The sequence below is a fragment of the Piliocolobus tephrosceles genome, chromosome X (assembly GCF_002776525.5).
Source record: "Piliocolobus tephrosceles isolate RC106 chromosome X, ASM277652v3, whole genome shotgun sequence".
NCBI lineage: Eukaryota > Metazoa > Chordata > Mammalia > Primates > Cercopithecidae > Piliocolobus > Piliocolobus tephrosceles.
Window position 1 is genome coordinate 88730986 of NC_045455.1, and position 22090 is coordinate 88753075.

The 22090-nt window shown below is 39.6% G+C and overlaps 1 protein-coding gene across 5 annotated transcripts in view; it reads left to right on the forward strand.

Moving 5' to 3' along the window:
* USP12 (ubiquitin specific peptidase 12) overlaps positions 1-22090 on the forward strand; it is a 113442-nt gene that overhangs the window by 42762 nt on the left and 48590 nt on the right. For 4 of the 5 annotated variants that reach the window (XM_023208713.2, XM_023208715.2, XM_023208712.2 and 1 more), the window contains exon 2: positions 12420-12500. In XM_023208713.2, the coding sequence (XP_023064481.1) occupies positions 12420-12500 (81 nt within the window). Of the gene's footprint in view, positions 1-12417; positions 12501-22090 lie in introns of those variants that run through there. The other variant, XM_023208716.2, reaches the window with a different exon arrangement.

A 22090-nucleotide genomic window follows, 5' to 3' on the forward strand; every position in this document is an offset into this window, starting at 1 on the left:
CACTGCAAGCTCCGCCTCCCAGGTTCACACCATTCTCCTGCCTCAGCCTCCCGGGTAGCTGGGACTGCAGGCGCCGCCACCTCGCCCGGCTAGTTTTTTGTAGTTTTTTTTAGTAGAGACGGGGTTTCACCGTGTTAGCCAGGATGGTCTCAATCTCCTGACCTCGTGATCTGCCCGTCTCGGCCTCCCAAAGTGCTGGGATTACAGGCTTGAGCCACCGCGCCCGGCCAGAAGTGTTCATGTTTTTGTAAGTGGAAAAGCATCAACACAGGTTTTCTCATTGAGCATAATCACAGAAATCTGTTATCCAAGTCAGGTGTCTGAAGGGTATGCGGGGTGACAATCCAGGGACCCTTGCTTTTCATAGAGCTGAAACATTATTTGGTGAAATAGATACAGAAATTGTCAAGAATATGGTAGAAAGAGCTTGATGAAACTTTCTTGTAATTTGTTCACCAAAGTGGGTGAATCCCTGCATTGAAGACAATGTGAAGATGCTGGAAAAACACGTCTTGTCCCCTTTTTGCCTTAGATAAGGTGCTAGTTACAGAGTTCAGATATAGTTATGTTTTAAATGTTTAGCTATCCATGAGAGTATTTTATTAATTTTTTGAAAGTTTTTTGTGTTGTTAGGAAAGTACGATCTGTGAAGTTTCATTGTGCACACTCAAGTATGTTGTTATGCTGAGTTTGGTCCTATTTGAGAATTTCCCTTTTGATGTTATCGTTAAGCCAAATGTGAAGGCTTGACAGAGTGGTTCTTGAAAAAGCCAGTATTATTACTACTGTCACTTCTAACAGAGATGAAGTAATGTGATTTCTTTCAGTAGCTCATTGTCTCATCGTGAACATTTACAGATCAAAAGCTTGGTTTTTGTTTGTTTTTTGGCATCCAGTGGTCTTATATTTCCATATCTTGACTGAGTTAAAAGACTTAAGGTAAATCCGAATCTTCTTTTGTTCTTTCTAAATACTCTCTGTAACACATTTAGCCGTGAATTATTTGGTGAAACTTCGTTGAAAATACTGAATAAAATAATTGCAATACTGTGCCTTTTGACATGTCAGATAGGAATATTAAATTTCTAGTGGACATTTGAATTTTTGAAAGTTAAAATTACATGTCTGTTGGTTTAGTTATTTTAGCAGTGAATTACAATATTGATTCAGATATGTAACTTGTTTTTTATTACATAAGTGGAGTCCTCTGAGTAAATTTAGATTTGCAGTTATTTGCCCAGTGATTAATGATAGAATTGGATTTTTTCTGAACTGATTAGATGAGAAATTTATGTGTTTTAATATGTTACATATGTGCTTCTGTGGTGGCAGCTGAAGGAGAAATAAACTACTTTTAATTTCTTCTGGGAAGAAATTCTGTTTTTGAAAACTTGCCAGAAATCTTCCCTATCAGGTTGAAGATTTTTAGGAGTGATAAGGAGGGTAGGTTGGGAGGATGGGATATATACACAAACATAAACACTGCTGGACAGCAAATTTATATTGTTTCTCTTTCTTCCTGCAACGAAACAAGTGGTTTTCAGAAGACTTGTGATAGAGAGGAATAGAGACAAAGGCCCTTTGATCATGTGATTATTAGAGCTTGATTATTGGTTGTACAATATTTCATTTCTCTCAGAGTTAGCAACATGTTCTGACTTCTCCATTAGTGTTGGCAACTGAACCTCTCTGTTCCCTTTTGTGTCATTGGTACCGTATCATATCTTACCAAGAGTCACTTTGCTTTGTGCCAATTTCTGATTTTAAGCTTTTGCAAGCTTCTGCCACGTGTACTGCAGTGGTGCAATGCCAGTTTTAGGTCTAGACCTTTCTATTTTTTATGGTGCACGTTTTAACTTCGATGGGATAGTTAAAAATAGAGGAGGCCACTAGAGGAAGTGTAGACCAAGATTCTTAGGATGACCGCAGATCAGTGCAGAACCCCCAGATACTTTCCCTCCCAGCCACAGAAATTGTGTCAGGACTGTGGTTTTTGAAAGACTCATCTGAAGGAAGGAGTAATAGATGGCACTGTAGTTGGGATGGAGGAAGATGGGCAAAGGAAGTTTGCTTTGGGCCTCTTGTGCCAGGCCTTGTTCTGAACATCTTCTATACATTTTTCACAGAAACAAGCCATGTTGCAAGTCTTATTTGCCCTTTTTTTGCAGATTAGGAATTTGGAGCTCAAATGTGTAAAAAAGAATTTGTTCTAAATTTAAACTTTGGTAACTCTACAGTAGTGCTGCTGTTTTAGAATTGTAGCATTTGGGGTTTGCAATAGATGCTACAAATCTAGTCTCCCATCTTGCTGATGAGAAAACTGAGACGGTGTTTTATTGCAGTGGTTCAGTAGTTTAGTTTATATTAGAATGGGGACAGGAATGTAGCCTTTTGGTTTGAAGGCTGTCACTCAGTGCCCTGCCCAGCCTGTAGGTGGAACGTTTAAATGCCTACTCTTCGTAGTTCATGGCTTTCATTGTACCAACATGAAAAGCTATGATGAAAATACCCCTGAAGAAAGAGTCAAAGCCTGGCTCATTTGGTTCTGTTTGTGCTGTTCCTTTCTGTTTGTTAGTTTTCCTTCTCACAGGCCTCTCAGCTGCAGGCCTGTTGGAGTTTCCTGGAGGTCCGCTCCAGACCCTGTTTGCCTGGGTATCACAGTAGAGGCTGCAGAACAGCAAATATTGCTGCTTGATCCTTCCTCTGGAAGCTTTGTCCCAAAGGGGCACCCGCCTGAATGAGGTGTCTGTCGACCGCTACTGGGAGGTGTCTCCCAGTCAGGCTACACTCCCAGTCAGGGACCCACTTGAGGAGGCAGTCTGTCTGTTATCGGAGCGCTAATGCTATGCTAGGAGAACCACTGCTCTCTTAGAGCTGTCAGGCAGGGATGTTTAAGTCTGCAGAAGCTATCTGCTGCCTTTTGTTCAGATATTCCCTGGCCCCAGAGGTGGAATCTAGAGAGGCAGTAGGCCTTGGTGAGTTGCAGTGGGCTCCGCCCAGTTCAAGCTTCCCTGCCGCTTTGTTTATACTGTGAGCACAAAACTGCCTACTCAAGCCTCAGCAATGGTGGACGCCACTCCCCCTGCCAAGCTCCAGGGTCCCAGGTCAATCTCAGACTGCTGTGCTAGCAGCGAGCAAGGCTCCCTGGGCGTGGGACTCGCCACGCCAGGCACGGGAGGGAGTCTCCTGGTCTGCCAATTGCGAAGACCATGGGAAAAGCACAGTATTTGGGCAGGAGTGTACCCTTCCTCCAGGTACAGTCACTCATGGCTTCCCTTAGCTAGGAAAGGAAATCCCCTGACCCCTTGCGCTTCCTGGGTGAGATGACCGCCCACCCTGCTTCCACTCGCCTTCCGTGGGCTGCACCCACTGTCCAGCCAGTCCCAATGAGATGAACCAGGTACCTCAGTTGGAAATGCAGAAATCACCCATCCTCTGCATCGATCTCACAGGGAGCTATAGACCAGAGCTGTTCCTATTCGGCCATCTTGGAAGCGACTCTCAGTTCCATCTGTTTGTGAAGCTTTTCCAAATTCTCCAGCACTCAATGTTGTTCCTGTCCAGGCTTGCTGTAGTACATCATGTGTTGTGTCATAGTTTGGACACTTATTCTCTTATCTCTATATCTTTAAATTTAGTTTTAAATTGATTTTTATTTATATGTGATCATGAAAAGCTAATTTTTATTCACTGTCTACTCCCCAGTTGAATTATGATTTTGACATTTTTCTTATGCTTTTGTATATAAAATATAAAAAATTTCAACCTACATTGAGAAATGAAGTACATACATTTATATTTCCATATTGAAACAAAAGTTTGAGAAGCCTTTGTTTACTCCTAATAAAGATGTGTATCTGATCTGTTTTACTGAAAAAGATGATGGTAGTGGTCCACTGCAAAGACCTCACCACTCACTAATGGGTGCCACACTTTAAAAATCATGTTCTCCAGTTGCTAGCACAGGGCTAGAGAGAACACAGGTAGTCAGATACTGAATTTCACATATCCCGAGGCCTACTGCTTTGATACTCTTTTTATGATTCCTCAGACTCATTGTGTAGATATAATGCGTTTTGTCATAAGTATTTTCATTGCCTTTGATTTGGTTTCAGGGCACATGGTGTTTTCTAGAATAGGTATGAGGGTTAAGCCTTCTCTTTGACTCTTCACCCTTTTTCATCTATGAGATAAACTTGTTTCACCTTTATACTTTGGATTCATCTTTCTATGGCTCACATTCACTTCTTTGTAGTGTTATTCCCTTACACCCTCACGTGGGCTGCTTCCTGTGCCTCCAGAACTTTTCTTGTTTTACCAAGTCACGTGCTTTTCCCACCTCCGGGAAGCTTTTCCTGCCTGATTTGGCAGTTCTCCTTTGTGTACTGACCTGATCTAACTTAAAATGATACACACTGCATTCTAAAATATGATTTGAAACATGAAACTGGAATAGTGTATTGAATTTTCTCTTTATTTGTATTAAAGTTGTGTGGAAACTAATAGTTTGGCTAACTATTTAAATACATTTTCCAAATGATAGATGCACGTTCTTTTTAAAAATTTTTTAAATTATTTTTATTTATTTATTTATTTTGATAGATGCACATTCTTTTGTGTTTTCATCATTTTTAATTTCTTGGTAAGGTGTACTGTTCTGTACTCTCTGAAACAGTATGTACCGAATGTAACTTTTCAAAATGGCATATCCTCATAGACACCATGTTTTAGCCATAATCTAGTTTTAGATATAGATGTTGTGGGCCAGGAGATTTTTAAGTTAAGGAATTACATTAATTCCAGATTGAATTAATTATTTTCTTGAAAGCATTCCTGGTTATCAGTTGACACTTGTGTAATTTTTATCTTTTTCATAATGGCAGAGTGAAAAGAGTGAAAGGTAGATAGTTGTATGTTTTCCATGGTTGACTATGTAGAAATTATTTAATTGCAGGATAGCCATCTCCCAGATTATTTTTTTCCTATTTGCAGATATTTTTGGGTTGCTCACAACATTTAATATATAGTTACTTTTTTATTAGCAGAATAATAGGCCAAAGGTATCTTTGTAATTTCAGCCTATTATTATTTCACTTGGATGGCGATTTCTGGGTGTGAAAAGAACAAGCCCTCATCTTTTCAAGAATTCGTACTAGGTAAGTTAAAGGAGATACTTGCCCCATTGCCTGTGGATTAGTCCATTTTCATGCTGGTGTGAAGAAATACCTGAGACTGGGTAATTTACAAAGAAAAAGAGATTTAATAGACTCTCAGTTCCACATGGCTGGGTAGGCCTTAAAATCCTGGTGGAATGCAGAGGATCAGCAAAGGCATGTCTTACGTGGTGGCAGGCAAGAGAGCGTGTGCAGGGGAACTGCCCTTTATAAAACCATCAGATCTCATGAGACTTACAAACTATCACGAGAACAGCATGGGAAAACCCATGCCTATGATTTAGTTACCTCCTACTGGGTCCCTCCCACGACACGTGGGAATTAGGAGAGCTACAATTCAAGATGAGATTTGGGTGGGGACAAGAGCCAAACCATATCAGCCTACAAATTCTTAGTATTGGACAGCTATTGTTGAGGATATGATGCTATTACCTAACTCATTCAGGACTTTGTTAATGTTTGACTTTTAATAGACTATCCAACATTGTATATTTAATGTTTTAATGAGATTGGAAGAGCCGTAAAATTCATATGTTGCTGGAAATACGGGGATGGAAGTTACTATAGACAGAAGTTTTACATCTGAGGAAAATGAGGTCTGGAGAGAATGATTTGTCTCAAGTCATTTACAACTTAATGTCATGGCCAAGACCAGATTCAGGTCTGTAGTTTTGCTAGTTTAGTGCTGCTTGTAATATACCATGGTCTCTCTACAGCAGTTCTGTAATGGATCCATTCTCCCGTGAAATCTACTCTGTAAAATATTTCCTGTTTTTTGTTTTGTTTTGTTTTGTTTTTTTGAGATGGAGTCTCACTCTGTCACCCAGACCGGAGTGCAGTGGCGCACTCTCAGCTCACTGCAAACTCAACCTCCCAGGTTCATGCCATTCTCCTGCCTCAGCTTCCCAAGTAGCTGGAACTGTAGGCGCCCACCACCACGCCTGGCTAATTTTTTTGTGTTTTTAGGAGAGATGGGGTTTTACCGTGTTAGCCAGGGTGGTCTCAATCTCCTGACCTCTTGATTCGCCCGCCTCAGCCTCCCAAAGTGCTGGGATTACAGGTGTGAGCCACCGCGCCTGGCCACATGTTTCCTGTTTTTAATGAAACTTGAGTTTTCATTAATAACCTTACATTGACAGGAATATTGGCTAAAAAATACTGTCTGATATTAACCTTGTTTAGTTTTTAAGCACACCCATTAAAATTTTTTTTTAATGTTTATTTATTTATTTATTTTGGGATGGGGTCTTTCTCTGTCATTCAGGCTGTAGTGGCGTGCTGCGGGCTCACTGCAACTTCCACCTCACAGGCTCGTGTGATCTCGTATCTCCGCCTTCCGAGTAGTTGGGACTATAGTTGCATACCACCATGCCTGGCTAATGTTTTGTATTTTTGGTAAAGATGGGTGTTTTAGTCCGTTTTCACACTGTTGATACAGACATATCCAAGACTGGGAAGAAAAAGAGTTTTAATTGGACTTACAGTTGCGCATGGCTGGGGAGGGGTCAGAATCATGGGAGGAGGGGAAAGGCACTTCTTAGGGGGCGGTGGCAAGAGAAAATGAGAAAGATGCAAAATCAGAAACCCCTGGTAAAACTAGATCTCGCAAGACTTACTACCACGAGAACAGTATGGGGGAAATTATTTCTTACCAGGTTCCTCCCACAACATGTGGAAATTATGGAAGTACAATTCAAGATGACATTTGGTTGGGGACACAGAGCCAAACCATATCATGGGGTTTTGCCATGTTGCCCAAGCTGGTCTTGGATCTCCTGAGTCCACCCGCCTTGGCCTCCCCAAAGTGCTGGGATTACAGGCTTGAGCCACCATGCCTGGCCACGCCGTTGAGTTTTTACTTCACCTTTTGCAACTTTTATATTTTGAAGTTGTATTTAGTTCTTTTTAAACATCTGCTTAGAGTCTCATCTTTGTTCTTACAATCAATTCATTGTCATTTGTTGACACATATTAGACATTTGTTTTACATCCTGTGCCTGTTAGTAACTTTTTGAGTTTCATTCTGCTATCTGCATATCTTCATGGGGCTTTCTTTTCCTATGTGTTTTTGTAATTTTTGATTTATGAATTCAAATCTCTTGGCATTGTATTTGTAGGAATTCTTTGTGGGTGGATTGAATTTATCTCATTCCAGAGTGAATTTGTGATTCTGCCTTTTGTGGAGTGGAGGAGGTGGAGGGAGGGCACTCTCAATTTAGGATTTCTTTGAATTCTCTACTGAGGCTTTTTTTTTTTTTTTTTTTTTTTTTTAAATCACAGTTTGTGGAAGTTTGGGTCACAGACTTTTACGAGGGCCTAGTTATGGTTATGAGTTTTGGAAGATACTTCTTCTTTCTTCCTGTCTCTACTCCTAAGTGCCAGGGACAAGTCAAGCAAGTTTTCTTGCTGTTGCTTGTAGTGTGGGATTATTACTGGTTCCCTTTTACATTGAAGAGAAACTCTTTGGAGATCTCGGCTTCATGCTCATATCGCCTGTTGTCCTCCCTGTCTTGAGTGGGCCCTAAGTTTTAGCACCTGTTTCCTGCATACCATTCCATTCAGCTGCCAGAAGAGAATTTAAAGGTCGCTAGGGTCAGAAAATACCGGCAGTCGGAAGTCTTTGATGTTTGCTTCTCTCTCGTAATTACCCCATCACTTTGTTTTTTGATTTCTGCAGATTATTTTTATCACTAGCTCAGTTAATTGTTATTTTTCAATTTCACCCATCTTTTGGTTGTTTTCATCAGAAGGGCCTGAGTATCTAATTACTTCTTCATGATGAATTCTATAGTAAGGGTACTAAGTCTAATCTTTTGCCTAAGTTACAAAAATGGGCACAGAAGTCAGAAAAAAAGTCTTCTTCCATTTGTGTGTGTCATGTGCTCAGACAAAAATAAATTAATTCTGATACCTATGAAGACTCCAGAGCAGAACTACTGCTTTTTTTTTTAGATGGAATTTTGCTGTTATTGCCTAGGCTGGAGTGCAGTGGTGCGATCTTGACTCACTGCAGCCTCAGCCTCCCGAGTAGCTGGAATTACAGGCGCCCACCACCACACCTGACTAATTTTTTGTATTTTTAGTAAAGACGGAGTTTCGCCATGTTGGCCAGGCTGGTCTCAAACTCCTGATCTCAGGAGATCCACCCACCTCGTCCTCTCAAAGTGTTGGGATTATAGGCATGAGCCACCGCGCCTGACCTGGAACAGAACTTCTTAACTCACCATCATGCCTTCCCTTTATCCCGGTAAAGAATCACTGATTTTGTAAAAGCTATTGTTAGTTTTGATAGGGTCATACTTCTTAAATGTAGTAATGGAGCTATTATTATTGAATGTTTACTTTTTCTAGGCTCACTTTAAATTTTTGGGTGATTGTGTGACTATTATGTGATATGATAGGATTTGTCAGCCTTCAACAAAATCCTTCAGGAATGTCTTAAAGATGGTAGCAATCGAACAGCAAAATTTTAACTTTGCAGTTGGTTTTCACCAGTTGTATCTAACTTTGGTGTTGAAAACGCTGTTAAATTTAAAAACAACTCAGCAGAAACCAATTGCTTAGTATAATCTTTTGTCTTTTTAGTTAGCATTAGGCTAGAGAGAGGAGTGTACCCTGATCATTTTGTTGAGGAAAACCTTGAATGCATGCAATAAGCATGCTTCTCCTGCATCTGCAGAATCTGCTGCACAGTCATTACCACAGGAAGGCATAGTTTATGGTGCTGTGCCTTAGTTTAGAACTGTAATAAGGTGAGTACTCTTCCTTCTTTGTACTTTTCTTTTCAATCTGCTACCGTCAGTCTGTCCTAACCATCATTCTTCAAGCTGTTGAATTGTGGGCTTGGCTTGGCATATATTGATTGTCTTAGACTTCCCTAGAGTTTTGTGTTAAAACAGTAATGTCTTCAGAAGCATTGATGAAAGTCATCGGAAACGATAGAATGTTGAGTGAGAAGGAATTTTAGAAATCACATAATCTTTTAATTTTCTGAATAGTTTTAGCCATGAAAATCTTAGTTCATGTAAAGGCTTACTTGAAAACCCAACAGAAAATTTGTAACTGGGAGTTTTGAAAATCACTGAGGATTCTGACCCTTTTATTTTGCAAATGAAGATTCTTTTTTTTTTTTTTTTTGAGACGGAGTCTTGCTCTGTCCCCTGGGCTGGAGTGCAGTGGCCAGATCTCAGCTCACTGCAAGCTCCGCCTCCCGGGTTTACGCCATTCTCCTGCCTCAGCCTCCCGAGTAGCTGGGACTACAGGCGCCCGCCACCTCGCCCGGCTAGTTTTTTGTATTTTCTATTAGAGACGGGGTTTCACCGTATTAGCCAGGATGGTCTCGATCTCCTGACCTCGTGATCCGCCCGTCTCGGCCTCCCAAAGTGCTGGGATTACAGGCTTGAGCCACCGCGCCCGGCCAAATGAAGATTCTTAAATCCAGAAAGATTAAATGATGATGATCTACAGCTCTTGCTACCTTACCACTCTTGGCCTACTGTTCTCAGATTTCTGAATTGGATTATGGTTCTGCTTTGTTGTTAGGCTGTGTGGGGGAGTACAGTGATGATACCTCTGGGGGCCGCTTGAGGGAATTGGCTCTTGTCTGCTAAACTAAGAAGGATATCTATTTTTTTGTATTATAGCTGTCTTGTTTTGTCTTCTGATTTTCCTCTTGTCATAGCTTTTGCACGGAGCAGAAAAGATGTATTACTGTGACTGTTTTCTTTTTGTTTGAAGGGAAGGGTAAGAAGAGGACCAACATTTGTTGGACACCTGCTTGTGTGCATGCGCCACCAGCTGCCTTAGAAAAGTTAAAATTCTTTAATTTATAGTCACCCTATAAAGTAGTTGCTAACGTTTTTCTTTAACAGTTGGGAAACTGAGGCACAGAGAGACAATACCTGACCCATAGTTGAAACTACTGTGAGAACAAGGGAGTGGGAGAAGAGCTTACTAAGCAGGCGTGAAAGTACGTGGTACATATGGTGACAGGTGGATATGTGGGGTGGTTAGAATACAAGGTGAGTGGCATGTGATTCGGCTAACAGTGGAGGGATAATCTTCACCCGTTACCTTGTTCTTAGTGCATCTTAAAGGCCAGAAATGCCTTCCTAAGGTGTATGCACTGGTATTTTATTGTTCTAGGTAGGTAAGTATTTGAGGTTGTATTTTGGTTGATGGCACCTTTCTTCTGTTTTGGTGGGGGGAAAGGATTATACTCATTTGAATAAGCCAGTATCAGTTTGAATTTTTACGACAGGTGTTAAAAACCCGGGTTTGTTTGTTATTTTCAACATATATGAGGAACTTTTGAGCTGGCAGGGTGAGGGCTAATAGGGCTTGCCATATTCCCATCAGTTTTTAGTGGATCGTGAAGTTGCTGTAATAATTGAATTTGGTATTGTTATGACATACTGCCATCCAAATTTAGAAATAAATGATGTCTGTTAACTAGTGATGGTATCAAGGTTTTATATAAAACCTAAAATTGATTCCCAAGTCAAAAAAATAAAGACAGTATCCTGTATATAGAAGTGCTGGTTGGCTGGAAGATGTTAGAAGAAACGTCTTGTTTTGGTGGAACTTGACTGCCGACTCGCCATATACCTTTATCAGTCCTCCTTTTCAGCCTAGAGCCATCAGGAAATTGAAGACTCAGTGTCTAACAAGGGTTCTGGGCTTCCCAGGTTTAGGAGTCTCATGCGGGAAGGAAGCAGCAGGTGTGGGATTCTGAGCGCTGGTGCGTTGTTGACTATATGCCCAGTGTAGCTGAAGAGACGTGTTGTCTCTGCAGCTCTTCAGTGTGACATTTGGGTATTTTTTGAGCAATGTCCTATCCATTTATACTTATCTAGTATATTTTCCTGGGAATTTTCAAGGTAAACATATTCAGAGTCATATTAATAGAATTGCTTTTATTTCCCTTTCAAACTACATTTTAGAGTCTGTTTAGTTATATCTGCTTATGTGTCATCACCCACTATGGTGCTCAGGGCCACATTTCTCCCCCTTACTTTCACATGGTCGTCAGGGACCACAGGTGCACAGAATTGAGTTGATCACATTCTTGAAACCATGACACACTGTGATTGTCTGTGCGAGGTCGTTGTTTCTTGGATTTTGTTTTTTTCTCCTTTACCCCATTCCCAATTCCATGGCCCATCCCTCTTCCAGCACCACTCAGGTATATAGTATATTTAATATACATTCTTCAGTCTACTTTCCATGTGCTATTAAACACACACACACGTTGGTGTTTTATGTTAATCAAATTTTTCTTTTTTTCATTTAACATTGTGTTTTTGAGATGCTCATGTTTCTTTGTGTAAACCTAGTTCATTTATTTTGGCTCTACTATGTAGTATGCTGTCACATTTTACGTATGTTTCCCCAATGATGGACCATCTAGACTGCTGTCAGCTGCAATCATAAATGATACTGCAGTAAACATTCTTGTCAACTTCAGTTCTGTGTAAGAATTTCAGGTTTATACTTCAGAATTGCTAGGCCACTGAGCATGTGCATATTTATATTTAGTTTCACAGAAGTTTGGCTCTCAGAGATGTGTGCTATCAGATTACACTCCTGTTAGAGTACATGATACAGCAGGAAATTTCATTCATTACTTAGAAAAAAAGAACATGTTGTGAATGTAATTCCTTGATCCAGGCTTTGGTTCTGTGAGAAAGTTCCTAGAAACCAATTTTTAGCCATTATTAAAAGCCTTTACTCTACAATATCATTCTTTCTCTTCTCCTTTTTCTTTTCTTTGTGTTAGATAGCAATAGGGATCACAGATAGTTTTTTTTACAGGGTATCTCTAACACCTGTGTAGTTATGACAGTATTACGAAAATGCAATCGTGTAACGATGAGGATATGCCGTGAGAAATGCTTCGTTAGGCCATTTCATCATTGTGCATGTGAACATCATAGAGTGTTTTACACAAACCGAGGTGGTAGAGCCTACTGCACGCCTAGCTAGATGGTAGAGCCTATTGCTCGAAGGCTACTGGTCTATGCAGCGTGTTCCTGTGTTTTCTAGGCAGTTGTAACACGGGAGTAAGTGTGCATCTGAACATATCTAAACATAAGAAAGGCACAGTTAAAAATACAGTGTGAAGGATAAAGACACACCTGTGTAGGGCAGCTCCATTGTAATCTAATAGGACCATCATGTTGCGGCCCGTCGTTGTGTGGTGCATGACTACTATAAATACTAAGATTTTTGTTTTTCATTTTATAGGGCGCCAATGCTTCGGCATTAGAGAAAGAGATTGGTCCAGAACAGTTTCCAGTCAATGAGCACTATTTTGGATTAGTCAATGTAAGTATCCATTGGTACACTTTTAGAATCATGTTTGGAAGGAGTTTTAAAAACGATGAATGCATTTCATAAGTTGTTAAAGAAAAATTGTTCTTTTGTATTAATAGAATTAAACGCCAAGAGACTTGATTGGGAATTTTGAAGTGAACTTCAAGGGAAGGGAAACAAAGTTGCCTGACATCTTTTTTTTTTTTTTTTTTTTGAGACGGAGTCTCGCTCTATCACCCAGGCAGGAGTGCAGTGGCGCCATCTCGGCTCACTGCAAGCTCCACCTCCCGGGGTTCAGGCCATTCTCCTGCCTCAGCCTCCTGAGTAGCTGGGACTACAGGCGCCCGCCACCATGCCTGGCTAATTTTTTCTATTTTTAGTAGAGATGGGGTTTCACCGTGTTAGCCAGGATGGTCTCCATCTCCTGACCTCACGATCCACCCACCTTGGCCTCCCAACGTGCTGGGATTACAGGTATCAGCCACTGCGCCCAGCCAGTTGTCTCACTTCTTAAAATCTTAGAGATAGAATAGTTTATAACTTGTCAATCTGATTGTCCCTATTTTGTCAGAAATTTATCATAGCCAAAATTTAGTGTTAATATATAGCCTAGTCCAAGTGAACTCTTGATTCTTTGAGAATGATTTACTTGACTAAGTGGTAGAAATGTACAAGTATAAATTTAGCTATGCAAATGCCTCCACGTATCTATGGGGTATTTGACAATTTACTTCTGTCATTGTACCAGTGCTAGAGATATAAAAGTGTGAAATGTGGGAAAACAGTGCATCCCAGTTCTTATGGAGGTAATTCTAGTAATTACACATTTTTAAGACTTTGGTAAAATTTGAGAAGTTTACCTGAATGTTATCTGTTCTGAGTCACTGAGGGGTATCACAAACCTGTGCTATATAATTGTTGTGGTAGTTTATTTTATACTGTTGTACTGTCCTATTAGGTGAATCCATGGCAGGTGTTTTAAAATGCATATATTGATAAAATAGGTAACACAGTCAGTTACATTGAACAGATTGGTGGACTGTAAATATTAGTCCATACATAGGGCGTATGAGATGGGTTTCTCATGGATTTGAGGAAAGCAGTTGAAGTGATGTGTGTGATTCCCTGTGCTTTGGGAATTGTCTCTGTGCACTATGCATATAACCTGTAACAAAGAATCATCACTCCCCTACCTTTCTCTCTCTCCAGAACAGGCTGCTCATTACTCCTCTCACTTATTTTTTTCTGGAATTTAGCCTTATATTCTAATTTAAAAAACAGCATTTCAATTAGAATTCTTAACAATAAAATTAAGACAAGCAGGAGAGAATAAACCTACTAAGAGACCATCAGAGGACCCTTTGTCTTATCCACTAGAGAGATTCATTTGATGAATAGAAATAGAACTTCTGGTCTCTGTGCCTCGTTATTATATATATATAATTAACATATCTACAGGGGTCACAGCTCCAACTATTAAAGGTTGGTAAACATTGTGAATTATACTCAGAAAAAAAACTGTGGTCAGAGTAGATGCAGCAGAGCTAGTAGAGTGGTTAATTCCATGCAGCAGACTGGAGTGTGGTGGTGTGATCACAGCTCACTGCAGCCTTTACCTCCTGGGCTCAGGCAATCCTGCCTTAGCCTCCTGAGTAGCTGGGACCACAGGGACACACCACCATGTCTGTCAAATTTTTTAAAAAAGTATTTGTAGAGATGGGATCTTGCTATATTGCCCAAGCTTTTTTTTTTTTTTGAATGGAGAGAAGGAAAATAACCACAAATTAAATTAGCAGAAAACTAAACAGAGTGGTTGCTCTTAGTGCTTTAATGACAACCTGTTTTCTGTTACTTTCAATTGTAGATATTTTTGTCTTGTAAGAATATTTTTACAGATGATGGCTCTTATGGCAGCTTACTCTTAATGAGAGATAATTACCTGTCACTATAATTTGTATAATACATAGAATGAGAATTTCCTCTTAGCTTATCTCATAGATACAATGCTATTCCTGATATTATTGAAGTAGAGAGGAGAAATACTGGTGTGACTTGAGGAGCTTTGGATGGGGAAATTTGCTGTAAAGTATCCCACTTACAGGCCAGCTGTTTACATCGTCAGCTAAATTCTTTGAAAACAAGTTGTTTTAACTGGCTAAATCAAATTGCCTTTTTTCCTTTTATATTGTAGCTGATTAATACTTATTTAAGTAGAGCTGATAGAGAGTGATTTAAACTACAATTTAGTGTATCTTTCCTACTTGTAATATGGTCTGTGCATTGTTTTTGAATAGCTTTTTTTCATTGTTTTATTGTATGGTTGTTTATTAATTTTCTAATACAGGTGGGCCTCGACACACAAGCGGGCTGGCCGCAGTAACTCCATTTGCGAGGGTGCTGTGATACGTGCTTTTCCTGTCTTCTGAGGTTTTAAGCTGTTTGTTTAAAAAAAAAAAAAGGAAATGTGCTTCCCTTCAGAATCTTTATTATACAATTATGATTCCTTTTCTAGTCTATCATATAAAAGGCTATTTAACTTGAATTGCTTCTAGTCGTTAGTTGGAGCAGGGTCCATTATAGAAATAAATAAAAATGAAACTTCCCATTTTTAGGTTATAAAGTTCATTAGGGCAAGTGTCTCTTGGTTCTCTTTTCTTTTGCATTGATTTCATTCTCATTCAGTGTCTCCCCGTCTGATGGCCATAGGTTACTTGAGGTTTACATTGTTGGAGAGTCCAGAGAATATCCGTATCAAACCTGGCAAAAGAGCTTCCAGCCCAGGTCCTCTGGCTAGACCGTACCAAGTGTCCAACCCTGTTTTAGGGGCTGTAAAAGCGCTTTGATTGATAACACAACAGTAATTTGCATAGAGAAGAGAAAGCAGTTCCTACAAGGAAGCATGGGGCAGTGGAGTAAGAACGTGGGGTGAGGGAGTGACATCCATTGGACCATGAAAAGAAGACTTCTGGGTTAGGTACTCAATGTCTGGTCTACTCTGCTGGAGTAAGAAGAGTGGTGGGTAGGGGAGTGTGGAAATACAAGGTTCTAAAATAGGGTCACCTAAGCAAGAACTGGTTGGTGGAAGAGGGCGTTCCCTTAGAACATCTCAGCATGTTCACAGAACAGGCACCATCACCCAGGCGCAGCGTGGGGGACAGGGAGGAAGTTGTGCTTCTGCAAAAGCGGTTCCTTTTCACAGTTTTATTTTTTGCTTTTTATTTATCTGAATTTTTTTGTTTGTTTGTTTTTGTTTTTGTTTTGAGAAAGGGTCTTGCTCTGTCACCCAGGCTGGAGTGCAGTGAGTGATCATGGCTCACTGCAGCTTCACCTCCCTGTCTCAAGCCGTCCTCCTGCCTTTACCTCTTGAGTAGCTGGGACTAAAGGTGCACACCACCATGCTCAGCTAATGTTTTAAGGTTTTTGTAGAGACAGGGTCTCACTATATTGCCTGTGCTGGTGTTGAATCCCTGGTCTCAAGCAATCCTCCTGCCTCAGCCTCCCAAAGTACTGGGATTACAGGCATGAACCGCCCTGCCCAGCCTCAGTATTTAAACAAAGTAATGCTATTGACATTATGGTGGTTAAAACCAGTAGTCTCCAAATGAAGTGTGTAAGATGATCCATTGGGAATGGGAAGAAAATATTAGAATTTATGATGTTTATTTTTTATCTAAAAATGATAGACTAAGCATTTTTTTTTAACATAAGGATGAGACTGGTGCCTGTACTTTTATCTGTATATGATATGGTTGTATGTTACTACAAGTTCCATGATGTCAAACAGTTGATGGCATCACCCTCACTCATTTATTTCTGCTGTGGCAGGTCTATTATAATTTAAATGTAGTTTTAGAGAATTATATAATTTTAGTTAAAAGATTGTTTTAAAAGCAACTATTGGCTGGCCACAGTGGCTCATGCCTTTAATTCCAGCACTTTGGGAGGCCAAGACGAGAGGATTGCTTTGAACCCAGAAATCTGAGACCAGCTTGGGCACCATAGTGAGACCCTGTCTCTAAAAAAAAAAAAAAAAAAAAAAATGCTGGGGGCATAGTGGTACACGCCTGAGGTCCCATTTACTCCAGAGGCTGAGGTGGGAGGATATTGAGCCTAGGAGGTTGAGGCTGCAGTGAGCCATGATCATACCACTGCCCTCCAGCCTGAGTGACAGTAAGACCCTGTCTCAAAAAAAAAAAAAAAAAAAAAGGTAGCTATGAAACAATGACGGGCCAGGAACTGTTCTGAGTGTTTTACGTGATGATTCATTTAATTCTTTGAGAAATTCTAAGAGATAGGTGCTTTATTACCCCCTTTTTGCAGATGAAGAAACTGATAAACAGAACAGTTTAGTAATTTCCCAAGCTCAGATAGTGGAACCAGACTTGAACCTAGACAGTTTGGTTTCAGATCCTATGTGCTTCATTACTTGCTGGGGGGCTCTCAAGGCAAGCATTTCCTACATGGATTCAAACTAATTTGGTAGATAGGACTACAGATTGGCTACCATGATTTAAAAAGTAAGAGTAGGTAGTGAGACTCTCCTTCCCTTTTACCTATGTATCTTTACAAAGGTATCTTTTTCAGTTTTGATAGCCATTAAAACCACATATCGAAGTAACTGAACATAAACCCAGACTATCAAATTACTGTTTTAAAATCTAAAACCTTTACAAAAATATATACCCAATCTCCTTGCTCTCACTTAAAACTAGTATTTTTTCATGAAAATAACAGCTTGTGTAATAAATAAGACAAAAATCTAAAATGTGCATTTTCTTAATTGCATTCCTTTACATTTTTAATATGCATAATATAGTACATATAATTTATAAATAAGTGTAAGGGATGTGCGATCAAAATGGTCTTAGTAGTAGGTATATAAAAAGTATTTGTGGTGGGATGTTTGTTAAGGTTTGGAGAAAAAGGCATTAAGAGAAAGCACATTGAAAGCAAGAATGAGATTGTACTCACTAAGCAATCAAAAAATCAATGACCAGACCTCGAGTAGGGTGGCAACTTTTAAAATTTCCTCTCCCTGATTTAAACCTACCTTTGATCTTCAAAACCAGCTGAGATAACACAGCATAGATTTCAGCACTAAAGCAATGTTGTTTTGTTTTTTAGGAAATTGAGCATTCACAAACAAGAGTATAGAGAAAATCATCCCAGAAAACCTTTTACACGAAGCCTGTACTCTTGAAAGATAATTTTTAGGTCTTAGGACCTTGAATGAAAGTTAATATTAAAAATCAAGAAAATTGAAGGAAAAGTTTCAAAATTAGCTTATTCTGGAGAAAGAGTAGTACTTTCAACCTTTAATTTTTCTTTAATGGGATTGAGGACAGTGAATAAAAGAAGACTAATAGCAGGCCTGAGAGAATTGATCATGATGTTACTGTTGCTTTTTATTCCGAAGATGAGCAAGTCATGTTGGACCGAAGTGTGAGCCTGACTTCCAGTAGTCTACAAAATAGAGACTCCCTCCAGTTTTTTAGCCTATCCTATTTGCTTCTTATATTTTTTATAGATAGGTCAATCCTCATTATCATTATATTTCTGATATACTCTGAGATGATCTCTTTTGCTTTCATCTCCCTACTTGGTGGAAGTTGTTCAGTTCCCCTGTTGTCTATTCCAAAATATGGACATTGTATCTTCTCTTTAGTTGATGTAAATACATTTGTTGGTCATTAGCTTGATTAGATTGTGATACAAATACAGATATTTTTAAGACAAATTATTCAGGATACTGAGTAAATTAATCTTAGTAACATTGTGGATGATGTTTCAGGTGTACTTAACCCCTGGGTAGGGTGCATTGAAGTGTATCTGTAGTTATATTTATGATCATGATACCAGTATGCTTTAATCACATACCTCTTAAGCACCTCTTTTTCTGAAACCAGTGCTTGTCTCCTACTAGCGGTGTGGATGTGAGAAGTCATTGTCCTCCCGAGGTCTCAGGTCCTCAGCTGGAGAGGGCTTAGATCTCCCAAGCCTCTTCAAAGAGTTGGTAACTCCTTTTTCAGTGGGCAGAGGGATCTTATTTGTTTAATCTCTGTGGAAAAAAAGAAACATACTCAGACAAGTAGGAGATGGAACATAGCAGAGCTTTTAAAGTTTTTCCCTGAAATTATTGGCTCTGCCTAGTCTCTGTCTTCCCTATGAATTTATCTGATTAGGTCCTTTATTTGCTATGATTTTGACACATAATGACATGATGACACAATTTACCTCAAAGATTAAATGCCTCCTTTGAAAAGCTAGAGTAGGATAGGTAAATATAATGAATCACCATGAACCCATTAACCTAGCTTGAACAATTACCAATATTTTCATTCTCTTCCACTGACCCTTTTTTTTTTTTTCCTGGAAAAGGAAATCCTAGGCATCATGTCATTTTGGCCATAAATGGGACAAGTTTAATTACATGTCTCTAAGTGGCATGAACGTTTTAAAAAATATGATCATCTAATGATCACACCTAACAAAGTCAGCAATTTCTTAATATCATCCAATGCTGTATATATTCAAGTATCTTCTTTTGTCTCAAAGATGACTTTTTTTTTTTTTTTTGAAACGGATTCTCCCTCTGTCGCCGAGGCTGGAGTGCAGTGGTGCTGCCATGTCGGCTCACTATAACCTCCGCCTCCTGCGTTCCAGCGATTCTCCTGTCTCAGCCTCCCGAGTAGCTGGGATTATAAGAGTAAAATGCGCAGCTAGTTTTTGTATTTTTAGTAGATACAGGGTTTCACCACGTTGGCCAGGCTGGTCTTGAGCTCCTGACCTCAAGTAATCCACCCACCTCGGCTTCCCAAAGTGCTGGGATTACAGGCGTGAGCCACTGTGCCTGGCCAAAGATGACTTTTTATAGTTGATTTGTAAATCAGGATCTAAGTAAACTCCAGCATTTACATTTGCAGTTTGATTGTGGTGTCTCTTGAGTCCTTTTCGACCTTTTTTCAAGTCATCCATTTGTAGAGAAACCAGGTCATCTGTCCTAGAGACTATTCACATTTCGAACTTGGCCTTTTCCTTCTTTGTGGTATTGTCTCTTTCATTGCCTGACTGTTGACTGTCTTGTAAATTAGTAGTTACACGTAGAGACATGATTAAAGTTTAGTGGTTTTGCTTAAGGCAAGAGTACTTCATAGTAGGTAAGATATATTAAAAGACACACAATATTCAGTTGTCCACTTTCAGCGATGCTGAAATGCATGGGGGGTTAGGTCTGATCCCTCTGTTTTAAAGATCCGCATCAACTTTTAACCTAATGCTTTGAGCATCCATTGATAATTGTTGCTTAATCCATTATTTACAGCCATTTCTTCTGATTTTATTCACTGGACTTATTTTATAAACAAAAACTTCCTTCATCAGCAGCTGTTTAGTGCCCCTGAAATATGGGTCTTACGAGAAAGGCAGGATGAATCTTTGATGTTTTCCTTTTTTATGTTAGTTTGCAACTGTCAGTGGAGACTCATGAGGGTTTCTTTTTTTTTAAATGTCATTATGTGTATACACACACACACGCACGCACGCGTATCTTTTTTTGTGGAGAACGTCTCATTCTGTCGCTGAAGCCCGAGTGCAGTGGCACCGTCTTGGCTCACTGCAACCTCCGCCTCCAGGTTCAAGTGAATCTACAGCCTCAGCTTCCTGGGTAGCTGGGATTACAGGTGTGCGCCACCACACCCGACCAAGTTTTGTGATTTTAGTTAGAGATGGGGTTTCACCATGTTGGCCAGGCTAGTCTCAAACTCCTGACCTCAACTGAGCCACCTACCTTGGCCTCCCAAAGTGCTGGGATTACAGACATGAGCCATTGTGCCCTGCCTAAAATGTCATTTTAAATTTATGAATTTTTGTATAGTTAGTGTGTTTTGATCCATTTCAGTAATCCTTTTGTATTAAAGCTGACACTTATATTTAAGATATCCCAGGCTAATCTTGCACATTGTACATTTCTTATCCCAGATCTCGTATCAGCCATATATTCAAGGTGTCCGAGTTCCTTTGGATGGGAAAGGGTGTTTAGAGAACACAATCTGGGTAAAGGAGACACTTGTTGCTGCCACACCTTTTCAGTGGACAGAGTTTGAAAACACACACACACAAACATACTGCACACACACAGACATATACTTTCAGAGTTATAAAAAGACATAAGTTTATATTGATGTTTCCAACTTAAGTTTACAAGGCTTTTACTTTTCTGATTTTTATTATAACATCTTTTTTTCCTTTACATGAAAAATTTTGGTTCCTAAGGGTATTAACATAATTCCTTGTTTGCTTTGTCCTGTGATACAGCTACAATAGTTTCAAAATAACAATATCAATAAATGTGTTTTTTTGTTTGTTTGTTTTTGAGACAGAGTCTTGCTTTGTCTCCCAAGCTGAAGTGTAGTGGTGCAATCTTGGCTCACTGCAACCTCTGCCTCCTGGGTTCAAGTGATTCTCATACCTCAGCCTCCCGAGTAGCTGGAATCACAGGTGTGTGTCATCATGCCTGGCTAATTTTTCTATTTTTGGTAGACATGGAGTTTCACCATGTTGACCAAGTTGGTCTCGAGCTTCTAACCTCAAGTGGTCCTCACGCCTCGGCCTCCCTAAGTGCTGGGATTACAGGCGTGAGCCACTGCATCTGGCTAATAGATTTTTTTTTGCTGTTTTTTTTTTTTTTTTTTAAATGATTAGACTATCTCATTAGGCATGTATGGTAAACATTCTTTAAGTCACCTGAAGTAATTCTTTTCTCTGTATTTCTACCGTTGAATCCATATACATTTAGGTTTTATTTTTGTTTTTAATTTTAGAAATTGCTGGTTTTTTTGAGACGGAGTCTCACTCTGTCACCCAGGCTGGAGTGCAGTGGCACATGGTCTCTGCTCACTGCAAGCTCCGCCTCCTGGGTTCACACCATTCTCCTGCCTCAGCCTACCGAGTAGCTGGGATTACAGGCACCCACCACCACACCCAGCTAATTTTTTGTATTTTTTTTAGTGGAAAGGGGGTTTCACTGTGTTAGCCAGGATGGTCTCGATCTCCTGACCTCATGATCCGCCTGCCTCGGCCTCCCAAAGTGCTGGGATTACAGGTGTGAGAAATTTCTTTATTTTAGAAAGATGGAGGCAAAAAGTAAATGTTTTATAACCACTTACTTTCAGAGAATTCTCATTTTCATCCATCTTTCCTTTATTTTTTCTCTTCTATAAATAACCACTTTTATTAGCTTTTTGTTTATCCTTCCTCATTTAAAAATAAATAAATAAATAAATAAATAAATGGTCTGTGGAGATATATTTGATATCACCCAATCTTAAACATTTTTTCTCTACCTAGCCTTTTTAACTTAATACTGTATATACTTGATCTCAGCCCATAGTAGAAGTATGAGAATTGTCCTCATTCCTTTTTTATAGTTTCATAGTGCTCCCCAAATCTTCATGACTGACTTTTAGGTATTTTATTAGCTAGATTTTAGAGCCAGTGTTTATGAATGGAAGGGAAAAAGAAGGCAATGCATATTTATCAAACTGTGTGTCATTTACTTTATAAAGTAGGGTTATTTCCCTGCCCCCCAGTTACTAGAGTGGAGA